The 23,416-nt window shown below is 37.6% G+C and overlaps 1 protein-coding gene across 13 annotated transcripts in view; it reads left to right on the plus strand.

The window, feature by feature from the left end:
• DNAI7 (dynein axonemal intermediate chain 7) overlaps positions 1-23,416 on the plus strand; it is a 91,949-nt gene that overhangs the window by 25,909 nt on the left and 42,624 nt on the right. For 8 of the 13 annotated variants that reach the window (XM_027967809.3, XM_027967810.3, XM_042247384.2 and 5 more), the window contains 3 exons: positions 7,836-7,982; positions 13,697-13,800; positions 16,213-16,522. In XM_027967809.3, coding sequence (XP_027823610.1) covers positions 7,836-7,982; positions 13,697-13,800; positions 16,213-16,522 — 561 coding nt within the window. Of the gene's footprint in view, positions 1-1,625; positions 1,678-7,835; positions 7,983-13,696; positions 13,801-16,212; positions 16,523-23,416 lie in introns of all 13 variants that reach the window. The other 5 variants (XM_060413313.1, XM_042247388.2, XM_042247385.2 and 2 more) reach the window with 2 other exon arrangements.

Raw genomic sequence — 23,416 nt, forward strand, 5'->3', positions numbered from 1 at the left:
CCACTCCAATATTCTTGCCTGGAAAACCATGGACAGAGGGGCCCGCTGGGGAGCAAACTCAGAGTTCGCTACAGTCCATGGGGTGCAAAGAGTAGGATGCAACTGAGCACTATCTCACAGTAAACATCAAGTTCCAAATTATCAAATTTATTTGTATGGCAAATTCTTATGTAAGCCTTGCTATGGCAGACATTCTCAGGCTGGTTTAGGTTACTCATGTTGCTGCTGTGCAGTAACTCCAGTAACCCTGTGAGGTAGGCACCATCATCCCCATTTTTCAAATGAAGAAAGCGAGACTCAGATGTTAAATAACTTGTCCCAGATCATGCCACTGGTAAGAGGGTGAGGACGAAGCCCAGGTTTCTGGCTTGAGCCCACACTACCCAGCATGACTATGCTCTCTCTCTTGCGTTAGAAATTTTCTATATATTATCTATGTCACTTTTCAAAATTAAATTCTACTCTTTTATTCTTTATATGCTGTACTGCTTTTCAGCTGAGTTTACTCAGTCATTGCTTTCATGCTTCACAGCACATCAAAAGGTCATTCTGATTACAGTAAAAAATCCTATTCCATTGCATGTGATTATTTCCTAAAATAAAGCTGGTTGCTGTCTTCTGTAGGAAAAAAATTACGTTCTGCTATTTATTTGCTGTTCCTTGATCATACTGTGCCTTAATTTTTCCCAACACTGAATGTCTCTCCACTTGGTTGTATGATTTCTGAGAAGTTGGATATAATTCTTAACTTTGTTTTTCTAAAGGTAAGGTGTTTTTCCCCTTGGGCTGCTTTCAGGAATTTTTCTTTATTTTTTATTTTCTGTCCTTTGAAAATGATATGCATAAACATGTTTCTGGGGCATTTATCTTACTTGTGATTCTCTGAGATTCCTCAATCTGTGGTTTGGTGTCTGACATTAGTTTGAGGGAAATTCTCAGCCATTTTTATTTCAAATATTTCTTCTGTTTCTTTCCTTCTTTTCCTCCTTGTATTTCCATTATGTGTGTGCCACATTTATTTTAAGTTGTTCCAAACTCCTTGGTTATTCTGTACTGGCTTTTTTCAGTCTTTGTTCTCTTTGCTTTTTGGTTTTCGAGGATTCTCTTGATAAATGCTCTCAGAGATAACCTTCCTCAGCTGTGTCCAGTTGAGGAATAAGCCCATCAAAGGTATTCTTTGTTTCTGATGAAATGGCCTCTAGCATTCCTTTTTGGTTCTTTCTTGGGATTTCCATCTTTCAGTTTTACATCACCCATCTAATTCTTGCATGCTGTCTACTTTATCCATTAGAACCTATAGCACATTAATCACAGGTGTTTTAAATTCCTGTTCTAATCTTCATATCCCACCATGTCTGTCTGGTTCTACCATGTATGGTTCTGAGGCTTGCTTTGTCTTTTCAATTTGTGGTTTTTGCCGTTTGGTATACCTTGTACTTTTTTCTTGATAGCCAGATATGATGGACTGGGTAAAAGAACTGTTGTAAATAAGCCTTGTGTAATGTGGTAGTGAGGTGTGAAGGAAGAGTTCTGTAGTCTTGTGATTAGGTCTCAGTCTTTAAGTAATCCTATGTCTCTGGACAATGAATCCACAAGTGTTTTTAACTTTTCCTGTCCTTTCTTAGGTGAGAGGGAATGACTAAAGCCAGTTGGATTTGGATTTTTCCCTACTCCTGGGTGAGTTAGGCTCTGAAAAATCAGAGCAGAAATAGAGAAAAAAAAGGGAGAAGAATCAAATCAATAAAGTTAGAAATCAAAATGGAGAAATGACAACACAGAAATATGAAAGATAGTAAGAGACTACTATGAGCAATTATATGCCAATAAAATGGACAATTTGGAAGAAATGGACAAATTCTTAGAAAAGCATAACCTTCCAAAACTGAACCAGGAAGAAATAGAAAATCTTAACAGACACATCACAAACAAGGAAATTGAAGCTATAATCAAAAATCTTCCAACAAACAAAAGCCCGGGACCAGATGGCTTCACAGGTGAATTCTACCAAAAATTCAGAGAGGAGCTAACACCTATTCTACTCAAACTCTTCCAGAAAATTGCAGAGGAAGGCAAACTCCCAAACTCATTCTATGAGGCCACCATCACCCTAATACCAAAACCAGACAAAGATGCCACAAAAAAGGTAAACTACAGACCAGTATCACTGATAAACACAGATGCAAAAATCCTCAGTGAAATTCTAGGAAACAGAATCCAACAACATACTAAAAAGATCATACATCATGACCAAGTGGGCTTTATCCCAGTGATGCAAGGATTCTTCAATATTCACAAATCAATCAATGTGGTACACCACATTAACAAATTGAAAGATAAAAACCATATGATTATCTTAATAGATGCAGAGAAAGCCTTTGGCAAAATTCAACACTCATTTATGATCAAAACTCTCCAGAAAGTAGGCACTGAAGGAACATACCTCAACATAATAAGAGCCATACACGACAAACCCACAACAAACATTATCCTCAATTGCAAAAAATTGAAAGCATTTCCTCTAAAATCAGGAACAAGACAAGGGTGCCCACACTCATCACTACTATTCAACATAGTTTTGGAAGTCCTAGCCATAGCAGTCAGAGAAGAAAAAGAACTAAAAGGAATCCAGACTGGAAAAGAAGTAAAACTCTGTTTGCAAATGACAGGATCCTCTACATAAAAAACCGTAAAGATACAACCAGAAAATTACTGCAGCTAATCAATGACTATAGTAAAGTTGCAGGATATGAAATTAATACACAGAAATCCCTTGCATTCCTATATACTACTAATGAGAAAACAGAAATTAAGGAAACAATCCCACTCACTTTTGCAGTGAAAAGAATAAAATACTTAGAAATAAATTTACCTAAAGAAACAGAAGACCTATATGTAGAAAACTATAAAACACTGATGAAAGAAATCAAAGATGACACAAATAAATGGAGAAAAGTACCATGTTTGTGGATTGGAAGAATCAATATAGTGAAAATGAGTGTACTGCCCAAAGCAAACTATAGATTCAGTGCAATCCCTATTAAGCTACCAATGGTATTTTTCACAGAACTAAAACAAGTAGTTTCAAAATTCATATGGAAACACAGAAAACCTCGAACAACCAAAGCAATCTTGAAAAAGAAGAATGGAACTGGAGGAATCAACCTGCCTGACTTCAGACTATACTACAAAGCTACAGTCATCAAGACAGTATGATACTGGCACAAAGACAGAAATATAGATCAGTGGGACAAAATAGAAAGCTCAGAGATAAATCCATGCCCCTTTGGACACCTTATCTTTGACAAAGGGGGCAAAAATATACAATGGAGAAAAGACAATTTCAAATAACAAGTGGCGCTGGGAAAACTGGTCAACCTCCTGTAAAAGAATGACTCTAGAACACTTTCTAACACCATATACGAAAGTAAACTCAAAATGGATTAAAGGTCTAAATGTAAGATCAGAAACCATAAAACTCTTAGAGGAAATGTAGGCAGAACACTCTTTCACATAAATCACAGCAAGATCCTCTATGATCTACCTCCCAGAGGAATGGAAATAAAAACAAAAATAAACAAATGAGACCTAATTAAACCTAAAAGCTTTTGCACAACAAAGGAAACTATAAGCGAGGTGAAAAGGCAGCCTTCAGAATGAGAGAAAATAATAGCAAATGAAGCAACTGACAAAGAATTAATCTCCAAAATATATAAGCAATTCATGCAGCTCAATACCAGAAAAATAAACAACCTGATCAAAAAATGCGCCAAAGAACTAAACAGACATTTCTCCATAGAAGACATACAGGTGGCTAACAAACACTTGAAAAGATGCTCAACATCGCTCATTATCAGAGAAATGCAAATCAAAACCACAATGAGGTACCATCTCACGCCGGTCAGAATGGCTGCCATCAAAAAGTCTACAAACGATAAAACTGGAGAGGGTGTGGAGAAAAGGGAACCCTCTTACACTGTTGGTGGGAATGCAAACTAGTACAGTGGCTATGGAGAACAGTGTGGAGATTCCTTAAAAAACTGGAAATAGAACTGCCTTATGACCCAGCAATCCCACTGCTGGCATATACACCAAGGAAACCAAAATTGAAAGAGACACATGTACCCCAGTGTTCATTGCAGTACTGTTTATAATAGCTAGGACATGGAAGCAACCTAGATATCCATTAGCAGATGAATGGATAAGGAAATCGTGGTACATATACACAATGGAATATTCAGTTCAGTCGCTCAGTCGTGTCCAACTCTTTGCGACCTGGTGAATCGCAGCATGCCAGGCCTCCCTGTCCATCACCAACTCCTGGAGTTCACTCAGACTCACGTCCATTGAGTCAGTAATGCCATCCAGCCATCTCATCCTCTGTCGTCCCCTTCTTCTCCTGCCCCCGATCCCTCCCAGCATCAGAGTCTTTTCCAATGAGTCAACTCTTCTCATGAGGTGGCCAAAGTACGGGAGTTTCAGCTTTAGCATCATTCCTTCCAAAGAAATCCCAGGGCTGATCTCCTTCAGAATGGACTTGTTGGATCTCCTTGCAGTCCAAGGGACTCTCAAGAGTCTTCTCCAACACCACAGTTCAAAAGCATCAATTCTTAGGCGCTCAGCCTTCTTCACAGTGCAACTCTCACATCCATACATGACCAGAGGAAAAACCATAGCCTTGACTAGATGGACCTTTGTTGGCAAAGTCTCTGCTTTTGAATATGCTATCTAGGTTGGTCATAACTTTCCTTCCAAGGAGTAAGCGTCTTTTAATTTCATGGCTGCAGTCACCATCTGCAGTGATTTTGGAGCCCAAAAAATAAAGCCTGACACTGTTTCCACTGTTTCCCCATCTATTTGCCATGAAGTGATGGGACCAGATGCCATGATTTTCGTTTTCTGAATGTTGAGCTTTAAGTCAACTTTTTCACTCTCCTCTTTCACTTTCATCAAGAGGTTTTTTAGTTCCTCTTCATTTTCTGCCATAAGGGTGGTGTCATCTACATATCTGAGGTGATTGATATTTCTCCTGGCAATCTTGATTCCAGCTTGTGCTTCTTCCAGTCCAGTGTTTCTCATGATGTACTCTGCATAGAAGTTAAATAAGCAGGGTGACAATGTACTACCCTGACATACTCCTTTTCCTATTTGGAACCAGTCTGTTGTTCCATGTCCAGCTCTAACTGTTACTTCCTGACCTGCATACAGGTTTCTCAAGAGGCAGGTCAGGTTGTCTGGTATTCCCATCTCTTTCAGGATTTCCCACAGTTTATTGTGATCCACACAGTCAAAGGCTTTGGCATAGTCAATAAAGCAGAAATCAATGTTTTTCTGGGACTCTTTTGCCTTTTCCATGATCCAGTGGATGTTGGCAATTTGATATCTGGTTCCTCTGCCTTTTCTAAAACCAGCTTGGACATCTGGAATTTCACGATTCACGTATTGCTGAAGCCTGGCTTGGAGAATTTTGACCATTACTTTACTAGCATGTGAGATGAGTGCAATTGTGCAGTAGTTTGAGCATTCTTTGGCATTGCCTTTCTTTGGGATTGGAATGAAAACTGACCTTTTCCAGTCCTGTGACCACTGCTGACTTTTCCAAATTTGCTGGCATATCGAGTGCAACACTTTCACAGCATCATCTTTCAAGATTTGAAATAGCTCAACTGGAATTCCTTCACCTCCACTAGCTTTGTTCATAGTGATGCTTTCTAAGGCCCACTTGACTTCACATTCTAGGATGTCTGGCTCTAGGTGAATGATCACACCATCGTGAATATCTGGGTCATGAAGATCTTTTTGTACAGTTCTTCTGTGAATTCTTGCCACCTCTTCTTAATATCTTCTGCTTCTGTTAGGTCCATACCATTTCTGTCCTTTATCAATCCCATCTTTGCATGAAATGTTCCCTTGTATCTCTAATTTTCTTGAAGAGATCTCTAGTCTTTCCCATTCTGTTGTTTTCCTCTATTTATTTGTACTGATCACAGAAGAAGGCTTTCTTATCTCTTCTTGCCATTCTTTGGAACTCTGCATTCAGATGCTTATATCTTTCCTTTTCTCCTTTGCTTTTCGCTTCTCTTCTTTTCACAGCTATTTGTAAGGCCTCTTCAGACAGCCATTTTGCTTTTTTTTTTTTGCATTTCTTTTCCATGGGGATGGTCTTGATCCCTGTCCTCTGTACAATGTCATGAACCTCAGTCCGTAGTTAATCAGGCACTCTGTCTATCAGATCTAGTCCCTTAAATCTATTTCTCACTTCCACTGTATAATCATAAGGGATTTGATTTAGGTCATACCTGAATGGTCTAGTGGTTTCCCCTACTTTATTCAATTCAAGTCTGAATTTCGTAAAAAGGAGTTCATGATCTGAGCCACAGTCAGCTCCTGGTCTTGTTTTTGCTGACTGTATAGAGCTTCTCCATCTTTGGCTGCAAAGAATATAATTAGTATGATCAATCTGATTTCGGTGTTGACCATCTGGTGATATCCATGTGCAGAGTCTTCTCTTGTGTTGTTGGAAGAGGGTGTTTACTATGACCAGTGCATTTTCTTGGCAAAACTCTATTAGTCTTTGCCCTGCTTCATTCTGTATTCCAAGGCCAAATTTGCCTCTTACTCCAGGTGTTTCTTGACTTCCTACTTTTGCATTCCAATGGAATACTACTCAGCTATAAAAAAGAAAACATTTGAGTCAGTTCCAAAACTGGAGCCTATTATACACAGTGAAGTCAGCCAGAAAGAGAAATACCAATAGAGTATATTACTGCATGTATGTGGAATTTAGAAAGACTGTAACAATGACCCTATATGCAAGACAGCAAAAGAGATACAGAAGTAAAGAACAGACTCTTCAACTATGTAGGAGAAGGCAAGAGTGGGATAATATGAGAGAATAGCATTGAAACATGTATATTGCCATATATAAAATAGATGACCAGTGCAAATTCAATGCATGAAGCAGGCATCCAAAGCTGGTGCTCTGGCACAACCCAGAGGGATGGGGTGGAGAGGGAGGTGAGAGGGAGTTTCAGGATGGTGGGACACATGTACATCCCTGGCTGACTCATGTCAATGTATGGCAAAAACCACCACAGTATTGTAAAGTAACTAACCTCCAATTAAATTAATTGAAAAAAAATTCCAGCAGGCCAAACTTGCTCTTAATTTTCCTTGAGATCAAGCCTTGTTAAGAAGAACAGAGTGCTCTTGTATATTTCAAAATGCTTCCTTTACCCCTCCTCCTGCTTTGTGATACATAAAGAAGTTGTTGGTTTTTTGAGTCTGTTCAGCCTTTCACTTGATAGGATGGAGTGGCATCTTCTAAGCTCCTCACTGGTGGAACTAGGTTGCTTCAGTTTCCTCATCTACAAAATAGGCACAATAAACAGTATCTACCCATAGACTTATGATGAAAATTAAATGGATTAAAACATATAAAGCATTTGGAACACAGGTCTTGGCACACAGTAAGTATTTAGTAGATATTAGTGATTCTCCTCTTCTGTTTCTGCTCACTCTTCTCATTGTTACCATATTGTTACTGTTTCTATTGTTCCACAGTCTTGGGTAATGGGCCTCCTCTATCAGCTTGCTGAGAACAGCTCGTTACACATAGTTGAGGATTCTTATAGTGGAGTTTTGGGAGGAAATATTTTATTTCCTCATGACCTTTTCTAACAGAATAAATACAGGAAACTATTTTTATATGTTTTACTGGTGATATGTTCCTTAACTCAAAAATGGTAAAACATCCCATATTTCACTTTTTCCTTTGTTTTTCAGAAGATTACTTTTATGGTAAATTTTTGCTTTGTGTTTTTACTTTAACTTTATAGTTAATTGAGAAATTGAAGTTAATTTTATTGGAAACTCCACCATATGATTTGCAAGGGAAAAATATAATCCAGTACCAAGGATCAATTCTAGAACTGCAGGAGCTCCTTCATCTTAAGTTTAACAGAGCCACAGAAATACTTCTCAGAGTAAGTGTGATGTCTTGCTTTATATGTTGTTAATATCTTTTGTGTTATGATTTTGTATTATATAACTTTTAAAATCCAATATCATTTTTTTGAAGATTTAAAAGGTTGAGGAAAAGTCAGAATAATTTAAGGCACAATGTATTTATCAACTGAATATTTTATTTTTAAAGAAATAAAACATTATCAATATAGCTAAATTCTAGATATTTTCTCTTATACTTGCTAAAGTTTACTAGGACTATTATGGAAATAAATTCACAAAACCTTGTATGTTAGATATTCACTCTAGATGAATCAGTTTACACAAGATTACAATTATTGGTAGTCACTCTTTTTTTTACCAAATATCTTAGCACAAATGGTAATGTTCAACTAATTATAGAGCCATTATTATTATATCCATGAAAGTTAATAATAATTCCATAATATATTCTAATATCCAGTCCATATTCAAATTTTCCCTAATATTCCATGAATATCTCCTATAGTTTTTGTTTGCCTTTGTTTTTTTAAATCAGGAAACAGTGTAAGATCCTACCTTGCTTTTGGCTATTTTGTGTCTTGGTTTCTTTTTTCTTCTGGTCTAGAACACAGTAACCTTTATAGACTTGGTAAAATGTGTTCTAATTACAAAAAGAACTGCAAAGAAGGCTTATTATTGTTAAGTTATTCTTAGCTGTAATATTCATATTAAAATTTTGCAACTATCTTATTTATATTGCAAGAAAAAGCCAGTAAGGAAATGTGTTATAATTATTACTGATCAAGATTTTTATTTTAAGAGAAGAAAAGATATGTTATATAGAAGAGAAGATTAGAAAAAACACTGTAGTGTTAAATTTGTAATGGAAATATCAGTATGAACCAGATTTCTCTTTATTCCGTGAAAAGGAATAAGTTCTAATTGGGGTAAATAGCTGATTCAAGCTTGGGGCAGGGAATTTGAAAGATGAGATTGTTATTGCAAGATGAGTTTTTGCATTATCTTGTGCTAAAAAGCAAGTAAATGTTCAAAGACTAATGGAGTCATAGGTAAAGGGACAAGACTAGCTTAAAAAAGCTCCAGTGGTCAAGTTGGAGATAATTTGAATATCGGAAAGAACAACGACTATAATTTATTAAAGCACATTGATTAAAATAAAAATTCATGAGTCTACAGTGATACCCCAGAAAGGAAGAGGGAAAGTGAGGTGGGGTAGAGAGAACAATTCTTTATAGAATACCATCTGATGAAGGTGGAAGGAATGGTCAGTAAGATAATCACCACTTTTCAATCTCCAGCGTAATAACTGATAAAGATAATTAACAGCTACCTCAGTAATTAGGTGAAAAGTTTAGGAGCATGTCATTCTCATAATGCCAAAGTATTTGACCACAGATTACTTACTGACTAGGATAAATGTACTTTGCAATGGGAAGATATGGGTAGTCACCACCTGAACTCAGTGATCAAGTAAGATATGGGTAGTCACCACCTGAACTCAGTGATCAAGTCCACATTGCTAACAGTAGGACATCATATGCCTCCTGATAGGATGCAATGTAAAGAACACAACTTCCCATAAGGTACCTTCTTGCAGAAAATCATTCATCTAATCTGATGAAACCTACCTTGACCTAACTTCCAATGTACAAAAAATAAAGAAGATAGAGGAGTAAGTAAAGCTGTGAGGGAACAGCTGGATAAATTCACACAATGCGGAACAGTTCTACAACAGTTTTGTTATTTATGCCGCACTGAGTGACATGTGGGATCTTAGTTTTTTGTTTTTTGTTTTTTTTTCAGTTTTTTATTTTTTTAATTTTAAAATCTTTAATTCTTACATGCGTTCCCAAACATGAACCCCCCTCCCACCTCCCTCCCCATAACATCTCTCTGGGTCATCCCCATGCACCAGCCCCAAGCATGCTGTATCCTGCGTCAGACATAGACTGGCGATTCAATTCTTACATGATAGTATACATGTTAGAATGCCATTCTCCCAAATCATCCCACCCTCTCCCTCTCCCTCTGAGTCCAAAAGTCCGTTCTACACATCTGTGTCTTTTTTGCTGTCTTGCATACAGGGTTGTCATTGCATTCTTCCTAAATTCCATATATATGTGTTAGTATACTGTATTGGTGTTTTTCTTTCTGGCTTACTTCACTCTGTATAATCGGCTCCAGTTTCATCCATCTCATCAGAACTGATTCAAATGAATTCTTTTTAATGGCTGAGTAATACTCCATTGTGTATATGTACCACAGCTTTCTTATCCATTCATCTGCTGATGGACATCTAGGTTGTTTCCATGTCCTGGCTATTATAAACAGTGCTGCGATGAACATTGGGGTACATGTGTCTCTTTCCATTCTGGTTTCCTTGGTGTGTATGCCCAGCAGTGGGATTGCTGGGTCATAAGGTAGTTCTATTTGCAATTTTTAAAGGAATCTCCACACTGTTCTCCATAGTGGCTGTACTAGTTTGCATTCCCACCAACAGTGTAGGAGGGTTCCCTTTTCTCCACACCCTCTCCAGCATTTATTGCTTGCAGATTTTTGGATTGCAGCCATTCTGACTGGTGTGAAGTGGTACCTCATTGTGGTTTTGATTTGCATTTCTCTGATAATGAGTGATGTTGAGCATCTTTTCATGTGTTTGTTAGCCATCCGTATGTCTTCTTTGGAGAAGTGTCTATTTAGTTCTTTGGCCCATTTTTTGATTGGGTCGTTTATTTTTCTGGAATTGAGCTGCAGGAGTTGCTTGTATATTTTTGAGATTAGTTGTTTGTCAGTTGCTTCATTTGCTATTATTTTCTCCCATTCAGAAGGCTGTCTTTTCACCTTGCTTATATTTTCCTTTGTTGTGCAGAAGCTTTTCATTTTAATTAGATCCCATTTGTTTATTTTTGCTTTTTTTTTTTAATTTTTTTTTTTTGTTTGTTGAGAATTTTATTTTATTTATTTATTTTTTTTAATTTATTTTTTTTTTTATTTTTTAAATTTTAAAATCTTTAATTCTTACATGCATTCCCAAACATGAACCCCCCTCCCACCTCCCTCCCCATAACATCTTTCTGGGTCATCCCCATGCACCAGCCCCAAGCATGCTGCATCCTGCGTCAGACATAGACTGGCGATTCAATTCACATGATAGTATACATGTTAGAATGGCATTCTCCCAAATCATCCCACCCTCTCCCTCTCCCTCTGAGTCCAAAAGTCCGTTATACACATCTGTGTCTCTTTCCCTGTCTTGCATACAGGGTCGTCATTGCCATCTTCCTAAATTCCATATATATGTGTTAGTATACTGTATTGGTGTTTTTCTTTCTGGCTTACTTCACTCTGTATAATCGGCTCCAGTTTCATCCATCTCATCAGAACTGATTCAAATGAATTCTTTTTAACTGCTGAGTAATACTCCATTGTGTATATGTACCACAGCTTTCTTACCCATTCATCTGCTGATGGACATCTAGGTTGTTTCCATGTCCTGGCTATTATAAACAGTGCTGCGATGAACATTGGGGTACATGTGTCTCTTTCAATTCTGGTTTCCTCGGTGTGTATGCCCAGAAGTGGGATTGCTGGGTCATAAGGTAGTTCTATTTGCAATTTTTAAGGAATCTCCACACTGTTCTCCATAGTGGCTGTACTAGTTTGCATTCCCACCAACAGTGTAGGAGGGTTCCCTTTTCTCCACACCCTCTCCAGCATTTATTGCTTGCAGATTTTTGGATCGCAGCCATTCTGACTGGTGTGAAGTGGTACCTCATTGTGGTTTTGATTTGCATTTCTCTAATAATGAGTGATGTTGAGCATCTTTTCATGTGTTTGTTAGCCATCCGTATGTCTTCTTTGGAGAAATGTCTATTTAGTTCTTTGGCCCATTTTTTGATTGGGTCGATTATTTTTCTGGAGTTGAGCTGCAGAAGTTGCTTGTATATTTTTGAGATCAGTTGTTTGTCAGTTGCTTCATTTGCTATTATTTTCTCCCATTCAGAAGGCTGTCTTTTCACCTTGCTTATATTTTCCTTTGTTGTGCAGAAGCTTTTAATTTTAATTAGATCCCATTTGTTTATTTTTGCTTTTATTTCCAGCATTCTGGGAGGTGGATCATAGAGGATCCTGCTGTGATTTATGTCTGAGAGTGTTTTGCCTATGTTCTCCTCTAGGAGTTTTATAGTTTCTGATCTTACATTTAGATCTTTAATCCATTTTGAGTTTATTTTTGTGTGCGGTGTTAGAAAGTGATCTAGTTTCATTCTTTTACAAGTGGTTGACCAGTTTTCCCAGCACCACTTGTTAAAGAGATTGTCTTTACTCCATTGTATATTCTTGCCTCCTTTGTCAAAGATAAGGTGTCCATATGTGTGTGGATTTATCTCTGGGCTTTCTATTTTGTTCCATTGATCTATATGTCTGTCTTTGTGCCAGTACCATACTGTCTTGATGAAGTCAGGCAAGTTGATTCCTCCAGTTCCATTCTTCTTTCTCAAGATTGCTTTGGCTATTCGAGGTTTTTTGTATTTCCATACAAATCTTGAAATTATTTGTTCTAGTTCTGTGAAAAATGTGGCTGGTAGCTTGATAGGGATTGCATTGAATTTGTAAATTGCTTTGGGTAGTATACTCATTTTCGCTATATTGATTCTTCCGATCCATGAACATGGTATATTTCTCCATCTATTAGTGTCCTCTTTGATTTCTTTCATCATTGTTTTATAGTTTTCTATATATAGGTCTTTAGTTTCTTTAGGTAGATATATTCCTAAGTATTTTATTCTTTTCATTGCAATGGTGAATGGAATTGTTTCCTTAATTTCTTTTTCTACTTTCTCATTATTCGTGTATAGGAATGCAAGGGATTTCTGTGTGTTGATTTTATATCCTGCAACTTTACTATATTCATTGATTAGCTCTAGTAATTTTCTGGTGGAGTCTTTAGGGTTTTCCATGTAGAGGATCATGTCATCTGCAAACATGACATGGGATGGGTGGGATCTTAGTTTTCCCACCAGGGATTGAACCTGTACCCCTCTTCAGTGAAGTCCTAACCACTGCCACGGACGTCACAGAACAATTACTTTAAAAACAAATAGCAGTAAATTCAATTTCCAGTACTTTTAAGTTTTTACATTATAGGAGCTGAATACATATTGACTTATTTAAGTCCTTTGAAAGAACTAATGTCTTACACAAGAGGCATGAATCTATTTTAGTCTTTATTAAAGAATGCTAAAGAATATCCTTAAATGGTATGTTGGTTATCGAGTATTAGACTAGTAAAATACAGAACTCATAGGGATATTTTGTTTTGTAAACTTGGTGTGTTCAGGAATAGGCTAACTTTTGCAGTAGCATAGGGTAAGGATAAAGTTAAGATTAGGATATATAGTTAAAATGAGAAGTCACGATAATGTTAAAATTGAAAAGGGTAATCTAAAAGCAATCTACGAGAGCTACCTGGGAATACAGGAGCAACTACCATCCTTAGACACCTTAAGAGAAACTAGAAAAGGGGGAACACATTTAAGTGCGTAAATACATTTGTATCATTTAGAGAATTATTTAAAACAATTCTTTGTTATTTTTATTGAACCTTATTTTTACCAAAATTACTTTTTTAAGTATTGAAGGGAATCCAACAGCTAACTGATGAAATAACTTACCTAAATTGTATAATTTATGAGGCCTCTAATCTTAATAATGTTTTCTTTTTTTCTTACAGCAAGCTAGTACTTTAGCTGATCTGGACAGTGGAAATATGGAAAAAGTCATTCGAGATGAAAGTGTTACTCTCTATATATGGGCAAACCTCAAGAAGAATCCAAGGTATTGCCATGGGTGATGCTATAGGTCTGAAGACATTAGAGTCACATGACCAAGCAGATGCCTGTTGCATTACAGCATGGCATACTTATAAAAACCCATCTTAGGAACTCAGCCAGTTAGGGTTTAATTCTGAGACCTGTTGTTTATCTTAGGCAAGTTACTTAGCCTTGTAAGGTCTCAGTATATCAACAGTGAAATTATTTTTATCACTTAATAGGATTGGGCTGAAGATTAAATGTTAGTACATGTAAAGGTCATACATAACAGGATGTCTAGTATAAATATATACTGGCTAGATATCGGGGTCTTCCTCTTTTTTTCACTCACTCAGCCTCCCTCCCCACCAAAAAGTAGAAGTGACAGGTGCTTCCTTATGGGACAGTCTGAAGCTTTTAAAAAATTTATTTTGTGTGAACTGTGAAAGTAGCATCAACATATATGCACTATCAGGTGTAAGATGGATAGTTGGTGAGAAGTTGCTGCGTAGCAACAGGGAGCCCAGTCTGGTGCTCCGTGATGACCTAGAGGGATGGGATAGGGAAAGGGGAGAGAGGCTAGGGAGGGAGAGTGAAAGAGAAAGTCAGTCAGTTGTGTCTGACTCTTTGTGACCCCATGGAGTATAAAGTGCATGGAATTCTCCAGGCCAGAATACTGGAGTGGGTAGCCTTTCCCTTCTCCAGGGGAATCTTCCTTACCCAGGGATCAAACCCAGGTCTCCCGCATTGCAGGCAGATTCTTTACCAGCTGAGCCACAAGGGAACCGGGTATGTATGCATAATTATGGCTGATTTGTGTTGTTATATGGCAGAAGCCAACACAACATTGTAAAAATTTAAAAATATTTATTTAAAATTTAAAAATAATACTTTCAAAAATAATTTCATATTTATTACTTTTTAGATATTTAAATGATATTTTCAACAAAGTAATATCATTTTGAGGAATAATAGAGATAATGACAAATTCATTATCAGTTGGGTGCTGTTTTACTCAAATGTTTCAAAATAGTTGAGTTAATATGGCACAGTGAGTTTTAGAGAAAAATTATCAGAATAAAAAAGTTAGGAGGTCTAGATTTCTAGTCCCAGTTCTAAAAAGACTAGTCAACAACAATGGGAAAAATTGACTTTATTTTTGATATTTAGTAAAAGGAAGGAACAAAATATTTTCCAAGTTCTATTTGCTACCAAATACTCTGTGGTTTAAATTTTAATTAAATTTTTTATTCATTTATTTTTGGTCACACTGTGCAGCTTGCAGAATCTTATTTCCCCAACCAGGAACTGAACCCACAGCCATGGCAGTGAAAACATGGCATCCTAACCAGTAGACCGCCCTCTGGCAGAAAGTAATCTGTATAACTTTAAAAGAATAAAAGTAAAACGAACAGCTTTGTATTAACTACCCAGGTTTAGAAAGAGAATTAGATGGTATTCTTTTACTAAGATAAGGAACAGTGGTGGCAGAACAACTTTTGTTTTACTTTGATGGTGATGAAGAGGGTGGTTGGGATGGTAAGTTCAGTGTGGGACTTGTTGAATTTGAAGTTACCTATGAGACATCAAAGTGTAACTGTCTGAAGGCATTGAGAGAAATGTGAGTTGGAAACGTATTTGGAGGCATTATTAGCATTGTTGTTGTTGTTTAGTCGCTAAGTTGTGTCCAACTCTTTTGTGACCCCATGGATTGTAGCCTGCCAGGCTCCTCTGTCCATGGGATTTCCCAGGCGAGATGACTGGAACGCGTTTCCGTTTCCTTCAGGGGATCTTCTTGACTCAGGGATCAAACCTGCATGTCCTGCACTGGCAGACAGATTCTTTACCACTGAGACACTAGGGAAGCCCAAGGTTTGGAGACATGTTTGGAGAAGTTATTAGCATACAGATCAGTAGTTCTTAACTTTTTAGATATCAATCTTATGAACTTTATTACATATGCGCACACATATGTAAGGGAGGTCTTTTTAACCTTTTATAGTTCATTCAGGGATGATTCTTCCCCTAGGAAGCATAGAGCTCACTGAAGTCATAGAAATAATATCCAGGGAGAATATGTAGAAGGAGATAAAAGGACTCAGGCTGGAAAGCTGAGTGACATCAGCATTTAAGGGATGGTTAGGAAGTTCAGATCAGTTCAGTCGCTCAGTCATGGTTAGGAAGGCGGCTGTACAAAGGAACCAGAGAAGGAACTCCCAGAGACAGAGAAGAGTATGGAGCCATGGATCCCAAGAGACAGTTTTGAGACTGTAACAGCAGCAACCTGGTCTAAATGCTTGCAAAGAAAGCAAGTTAAGGGTATCCACAAGTACTCCAAACTCTGGTGAAATTAAAGAGGAAATGATGCTTAGGTATAAATTCACAGCGGACAGAGAACTTCATAGAGCCTCATCTGTTTTGTTAAATTGATTAACAGGCACAGAAGTATCAGATTCTCTGAGACACAAACTGGATTTGAAATCCCAAGGATATTAGCAACATCTGACATTGCTCTACGCCTCCTGCATACTCACTACGATCATGTCACACCCCTGAGCCCTGTTCTAACACCATCACAAGAAAACATTTCCATAATAACTGACTTCGTCAAAGAAGAAGTTAAGAGTGTGCCAACAGCAGTCAGCAAAGATCTCCAAGAAGAGAAAAAACAACAAGAAAATGAGTCTAACTCAGTTCATGAGGAAGAAACAAAAGCTGAGGGACAAGGTGATGTCGAAGAGCAAATGGTAGGACACTTTAAGTGTACATTTTTTTCTTCATGTAACGGGGGTTAGTAGATTCTCTTGATGCATTCTCAAGATTGTTTCCTAAACAGCTAGAAACTGAAAGCCATTTTCTAACCAATGGCTCCGTGTTGAATGTGGAGTTTTTTCCCCTTGCCTTCTATATCAGAGTCACTATTTATAGTTGAGCTTGTTGCTTCTACATCCTAAAGTTGAGCACATAAATTGCTCATTTTTATTTTAGGTTCATTCTGCAAAAGCTTTGAAGCAATTTAATTTGTGGGTATTTATTATATTTCAAATTCACTTAAGGGAACTTGTGATAAATACTTTCACAAACTGAAGGATTAGTTACTTCTTCAGGTTTTGGTTTTGTAAGAAAGAATTTAATGAAGTAAAAACTAATTTTTTAAAACCGTTGTACTTCTCTTTTAAAAACTGACATCTTTAGATATAATAATACGTTAGGTGCTATGTGCTCACTCACTCACTCTGTCTGACTCTCTGTGGCCCCATGGACTGTAGCTGGCCAGTCTTCTCTGCCATGGATTTCCCAGGCAAGAATACTGGAATGGGTAGCTATTTCCTACCCAGAGGAACTTCCTGACCCACAGATAGAACCTGAGTCTCCTCTGTCTCCTGCATTGGCTGGTGGATTCCTTACCACTAGTGCCACCTGGAAAGCCCAATAATATGTTATAATAATCATATTTTGGTAATTGGTTTCTGCTCTCTTCATTCTGTTTCCAGGATTTTCAAGCCACTTACCTATTATGGTAAAATAAATTGTTTCTCTAGCATTTAATAGAACTTTCTCAGAACTGAGCAGCTTTCTGTTTGGCCATGGGCAATTTTATTTTAGGGAGGACCAGGTTTTCCTGTAAGTGCTTAAAATATTATATTGGTTTGTTGGTTTGTTTTCTTTAAACACAGGTAGGATTAAGAGTTAAGTTGAATATGAATTAGAAATCAGAATAAGTATTATTAGGTATTCTAAGAACACATTTAATTGAAAAAATGCCATTTGATTACACCAGAATCAAAAATTGTAATGATTCTACGGCAATGTAAAAGATGGATATAAGACACAATGGTCAGTAAAAAGAATGGTATTCAGAGTGTGATTACAATGATGAAAAAATCAAAAAGGCATAAAAGTAAGAGAATCTGGAAACCTATATATAACTGATACTTCAGAGAGGTTGGAAATAAGTGATTTGTTCTTCTTTAAAAGTTGTCACTGTTAAAGAAATGTTTTTTGAGCAATCTGGTAGCTTTTAAAATTAAAGAAAAAAATTATTTTTCCTCTCAGCTTGGTAGCTTTACTAGATTTCAACAATATTTCCAGTTTTCTTCCCTTTCCTGGACATGTAGGAAGATTATACTCCTCTCCCCCTTAAAATTAGGGGTGATCATGACCATGTGACTTGCTTTAGTTAAGAAGACATGAGTGGATGTAATGCACTGATTTCTAAGGGGGGAAAAATAAAGAATGAGTAAATGGGCCCTGGATGTCACATTATTTAAGTATGCAGTAAGAAACAAAATGGAGACCTGTACACTTAAAATAAGATTTTGCAAGATTTGTGATTGGACATTCATGAAAACAACAAATAAAAAGGTATCAAATTTGTTTATATGAAAAGATATTATCTAAAAATCTTTGGTCTTGATCTGATAAAAATTGAATTTTGAATAACTTCTGCTCCTCAAATTCCTTGATCATATTTTGTAAAAAACTCATCAGCAGTTTACCCCAAAATTGCATATTATTAAAGTTGTGAAATGATTTAGAAAAGATATAATTTGAAATATTACTTGAATTTAGATGGCTTTAGCAGTTCTTCCTATGCATGTATGTCTCAGTGGAAGCACCTTATATAAGTGAGGACTTATTATAGTTCTAGGTCTAAAACTACTTAAAATAGTTTCACATTAAAGATATCAGCACATGAATTCACTGTAATACCAAATAGTGTAGTTTTATATTTTTCTCAAAATCTGTCATCTATTAGAGTAAGAAGTCATTTCCTTTACTCTCACTCACTGAGCTCCAAGTTACCAAACTAAGTTTTCCTCCATTAACAGGCCCTTTCCAATGTGTTTAACTAAATCTGTTTTTTTTTTTCTGTTAATGTTTTATTGAAACTCTTCATGGCAAATAGATGGGGAAACAGTGGAAACAGTGGCTGAGTTTATTTTTATGGGCTCAAAAATCACTGCAGATGGTGCTTGCAGCCATGAAATTAAAAAACGCTTACTCCTTGGAAAGAAAGTTATGACCAACCTAGACAGCATATTAAAAAGCAGAGACATTACTTTGTCACCAAAGGTCCATCTAGTCAAGGCTGTGGTTTTTCCAGTAGTCACGTATGGATGTGAGAGTTGGACTATAAAGAAAGCTGAGCGCCGAAGAACTGATGCTTTTGACCTGTGGTGTTGGAGAAGACTCTTGAGAGTCCCTTGGACTGCAAGGAGATCCAGCCAGTCCATCCTAAAGGAGATTAGTCCTGGGTGTTCATTGGAAGGACTGATGTTGAAGCTGAAACTCCGATATTTTGGCCACCTGATGGGAAGAGCTGACTCATTGGAAAAGACCCTGATGCTGGGAAGGATTGAGAGCAGGAGGAAAAGGGGACGACAGAGGATAGGATGGTTTGATGGCATCACTGACTCAATGGACATGAGTTCGGGTAAACTCCAGGAGTTGGTGATGGACAGGGAGGCCTGGCATGCTGCGGTTCATGGGGTTGCAAAGAGTTGGACACGACTGAGCAACTGAACTGAACCTCTTCAATCTATAATGAGACTAAAGGTATAAAAATGACTAAAGGCATAAAAATGACTAAAGGTATACCAATGCTGTGCTGTGCTGTGCTTGGTCACTCAGTCATGTCCAATTCTTTGCGACCCCATGACAGTGGCCTGCCCTGGCCATGGAGATTCTCAAGGCAAGAATACTGGAGTGGGTTGCCATGACCCCCTCCAGGGGATGTACCAATGCTACTGTTGATAATACCACAGAAGTACACTAAGGAAAAGCATTCTACTCGATGGTAATGCATATTTTAAAGCATAGTGAATGAAGTTCTTCTCAAATAATTAGTCTAGGGAACCAAGAGTAATGATCAGACAATTAGTTTAACCTTATGAAACTTCACCACAGTCTGGAAGCACGACTGAGAATTGTGTGAGTGGTAGGTGGAAGAACCTGGCTGGCAGAACTTTGTAATCAGGCAGTTGAAAAAAGAGAAGATTGCCTAGAAGATGACACTAACATTACTTTAGTGAGCACCCCTGTTTTGGGCAACCAATCCTCTCATCACACCACACAGGCGTGTGTGTAGATACTCATGTTTATGTCCATGTGCTCTATCATTCTTCCAAATGCCCCACAGCATTATGTAAAGTTAATATGAACAGTGCTGAAGTATGTGTGATTTCCACAGAAGCAGAAAAATCCTATAGTCATGCTTAAGTGTACCAAGGCAGGGGAAAAGCCATCTCCTGTGCTGAAGGAAGATTTTGGAGGGGAGTTAAGGGGGGCAGCAGTAACCTGCATAGAGTGAAAAATCCTCCAGGTCAGAGCCACTTGCCCTGCTCAGCTGGCTAGGAAAGGAAAGAGAGCAGGTGGAAGCAATCATCAGCTGGGCCTCCACTTGCCACTAATTCTGAACAGAATACATTTGTTGAGCACTTTTTGTTAAGTGTAAGTTGCCTGCAAGGGGCAAAAATCACTGGATTTATAAAAAAAAATCAGCAGCTCAAAAGAAGGGGGTAAAGATAACTTGATGGAATTTATAGAAGTGAGTAAAATAAGTGGTGGAAAGAAGTAGGAGATCCAATATCTATGTAAAATAATTTCTAGAACTTGAGAAGGGAAAGGTTGAGTTTAATATAATAATTGTCTCAGAGACAGCTAGCTAAGATATGAAACAAAATATATTTCCTACCATACTTCCCTCTACAGAATAAAAAAAAAACAGATCAAAGGTTTAAATATAAAAATGAACTAATCAAAACTCATAAAATAATAAGTATTTGAAGAGAATGTAGGGAAGTTATTTTATCATATTTACTAAAAAGAACTGTGGTGTTGGAGAAGACTCTTGAGACTCCCTTGGACTGCAGGGAGATCAAACCAATCAATCCTAAAGGAAATCAGTCCTGAATATTCATTGGAAAGATTGATACTGAAGATGAAACTCTGATACTTTGGTCACCTGATATGAAGAGCTGACTCATTTGAAAAGACCCTGTTGCTGGGAAAGATTGAAGGCAGGAAGAAAAGGGGATGACAGAGGATGAGATGGTTGGATGGCATCATTGACTCAGTGGACATGAGTTTGAGCAAGCTCCGGGAGATAGTGAAGGTCGGGGAAGCCTGGCATGCTGTAGTCCACGGGGTTGCAAAGAGTTGGACATGACTGAGCAACTGAGCAAAAACGAAAAAGATCTTTTTTAAAAAAATTATCATTATGTTTTTTTGGTTGCGCTGGGTCTGCATTGCTGTGCATAGGTTTCTCTACTTGCAACGAACGGGAGCTATTCTTCGTTGTGGTGGGTGGGCTTCTCACTGCAGCGGCTTCTCTAGTTGTGGAACATGGACTCTAGGCCATGCTCAATAGTTGTGGCACACGGGCTTTGTTACTCAGCTACACGTGAAATCTTCCCAGACCAGGAATCGAACTGGTGTCCTCTGCATTGGTAGACGATTTTTCACCACTGGACCCCATGCAAGTCCTAAGATCTCCCTTCCTTATTACTGCATCAAAACCAAAACCTTGCAAGGAAAGGAGATTATGGGTTCGAACATTTGTGTCAAATAAACCTCACTATAAACAATGCTGAAAGACAATGGACTGGGAAAAATATTTAAACATATCAAACAAATGGTTAGTATCCTAATATAAAGAACTTGTACAAATTGGTAAGACAAGTTCCTAATATAAATTGGGCAAAAGACTTGAGCAGATCAATAAGAGAAATGCAACTGGTCAATAAAGATATGAAAAGATAACCAAATAAGTAAACAAATTAGAACTGACATTATATCACTTCATATCAAACTGAGTGTGAGAGGTTGTAGTCATTTTCATGTACTGTTATTAAAAGTGAAAATTTGTACAATCTTCAGGGAAATTTGGCACTATGTAAATGTACCTTTTAGTGATTTATTATTATGAAATCATAAGACAACTAAATAAAAATGTTACAATGTTTTTATATTAGAAATTAGAAATTAATTTTTTATATTAGAAATTAATCCACAGATTAATTATAAAATATTCAGCCAAGTAGTAGCCATTCAAAATGATACAGATTTTATATACTTTAAAAAACTCTTGAGATGTGCTTGACATATGGCATTATATTAGTTTCAGGTATACAGCACAAAGATTTGATATTTCTATGTACTGTGAATAATCTCCACAGGTCTAGTTAGCGTTCATCTCCATACATAGCTATAATTCTTTCCTTGTGCTGAGAACTTTTAAGATCTCTCTTATAAACTTTCAAATATATGATACAGTATTATTAACTACAGTCACCATGTTGTATATTTCAAGTCAAGAATTTATTTCTCTGTAACTGGAGGTTCATACCTTTGGCCACCTTCACCCATTTGTCCACCTCCACCCTCAACCTCTGGCAACCACCAATCTGTTCTCTGTATTTAAATTCTTTCTTTATTTATATTCCACAAAAAAGTGAGACCATATGGTATTTGTCTTTGTCTGACTGATTTCACTTAACATAAGGCCCTCAAGTCCCCCTTGTTGTCTCCAGTGGCAAGGTTTCCTCATTTTTTATGGCTGAATATTAAGGTCAGGAAGCAACAGTCAGAACTGGACATGGAACAAAAGACTGGTTCCAAATAGGAAAAGGAGTACGTCAAGGCTGTATATTGTCACCCTGCTTATTTAACTTCTATGCAGAGTACATCATGAGAAATGCTGGGCTGGAGGAAGCACAAGCTGGAATCAAGATTGCCAGGAGAAATATCAGTCACCTCAGATATGCAGATGACACCACCCTTATGGCAGAAAGTGAAGAGGAACTAAAAAGCCTCTTGATGAAAGTAAAAGAGGAGAGTGAAAAAGTTGGCTTAAAGCTCAACATTCAGAAAACAAAGATCATGGCATCCGGTCCCATCACTTCATGGGAAATAGATGGGGAAACAGTGGAAACAGTGTCAGACTTTATTTTGGGGGGCTCCAAAATCACTGCAGATGGTGACTGCAGCCATGAAATTAAAAGACGGTTACTCCTTGGAAGAAAAGTTATGACCAACCTAGACAGCATATTTAAAAGCAGAGACATGACTTTTCCAACAAAGGTCCGTCTAGTCAAGGCTATGGTTTTTCCTGTGATCATGTATGGATGTGAGAGTTGTACTGTGAAGAAGAAAGCTGAGCACCAAAGAATTGATGCTTTTGAACTGTGGTATTGGAGAAGACTCTTGAGAGTCCCTTGGACTACAAGGAGATCCAACCAGTCCATTCTGAAGGAGATCAGCCCTGGGATTTCTTTGGAAGGAATGATGCTAAAGCTGAAACTCCAGTACTTTGGCCACCTCATGTGAAGAGTTGACTCATTGGAAAAGACTCATGCTGGGAGGGTTTGGGGGCAGGAGGAGAAGGGGATGACAGAGGATGAGATGGCTGGATGGCATCATGGACTCGATGGACGTGAGTCTGAGTGAAGTCCGGGAGTTGGTGATGGACCGGGAGGCCTGGCGTGCTGGGATTCATGGGGTTGCAAAGAGTCAGACACCACTGAGCTACTGAACTGAACTGAACTGATTATTCTGTTGTTGCTATGTATCACATTTTCTTTATCCATTCATCCACTGATGAACTGTTACATGGCTTCTGTGTCTTGGCTGTTGTGAAT

The sequence above is a fragment of the Ovis aries genome, chromosome 3, assembly GCF_016772045.2.
Source record: "Ovis aries strain OAR_USU_Benz2616 breed Rambouillet chromosome 3, ARS-UI_Ramb_v3.0, whole genome shotgun sequence".
NCBI lineage: Eukaryota > Metazoa > Chordata > Mammalia > Artiodactyla > Bovidae > Ovis > Ovis aries.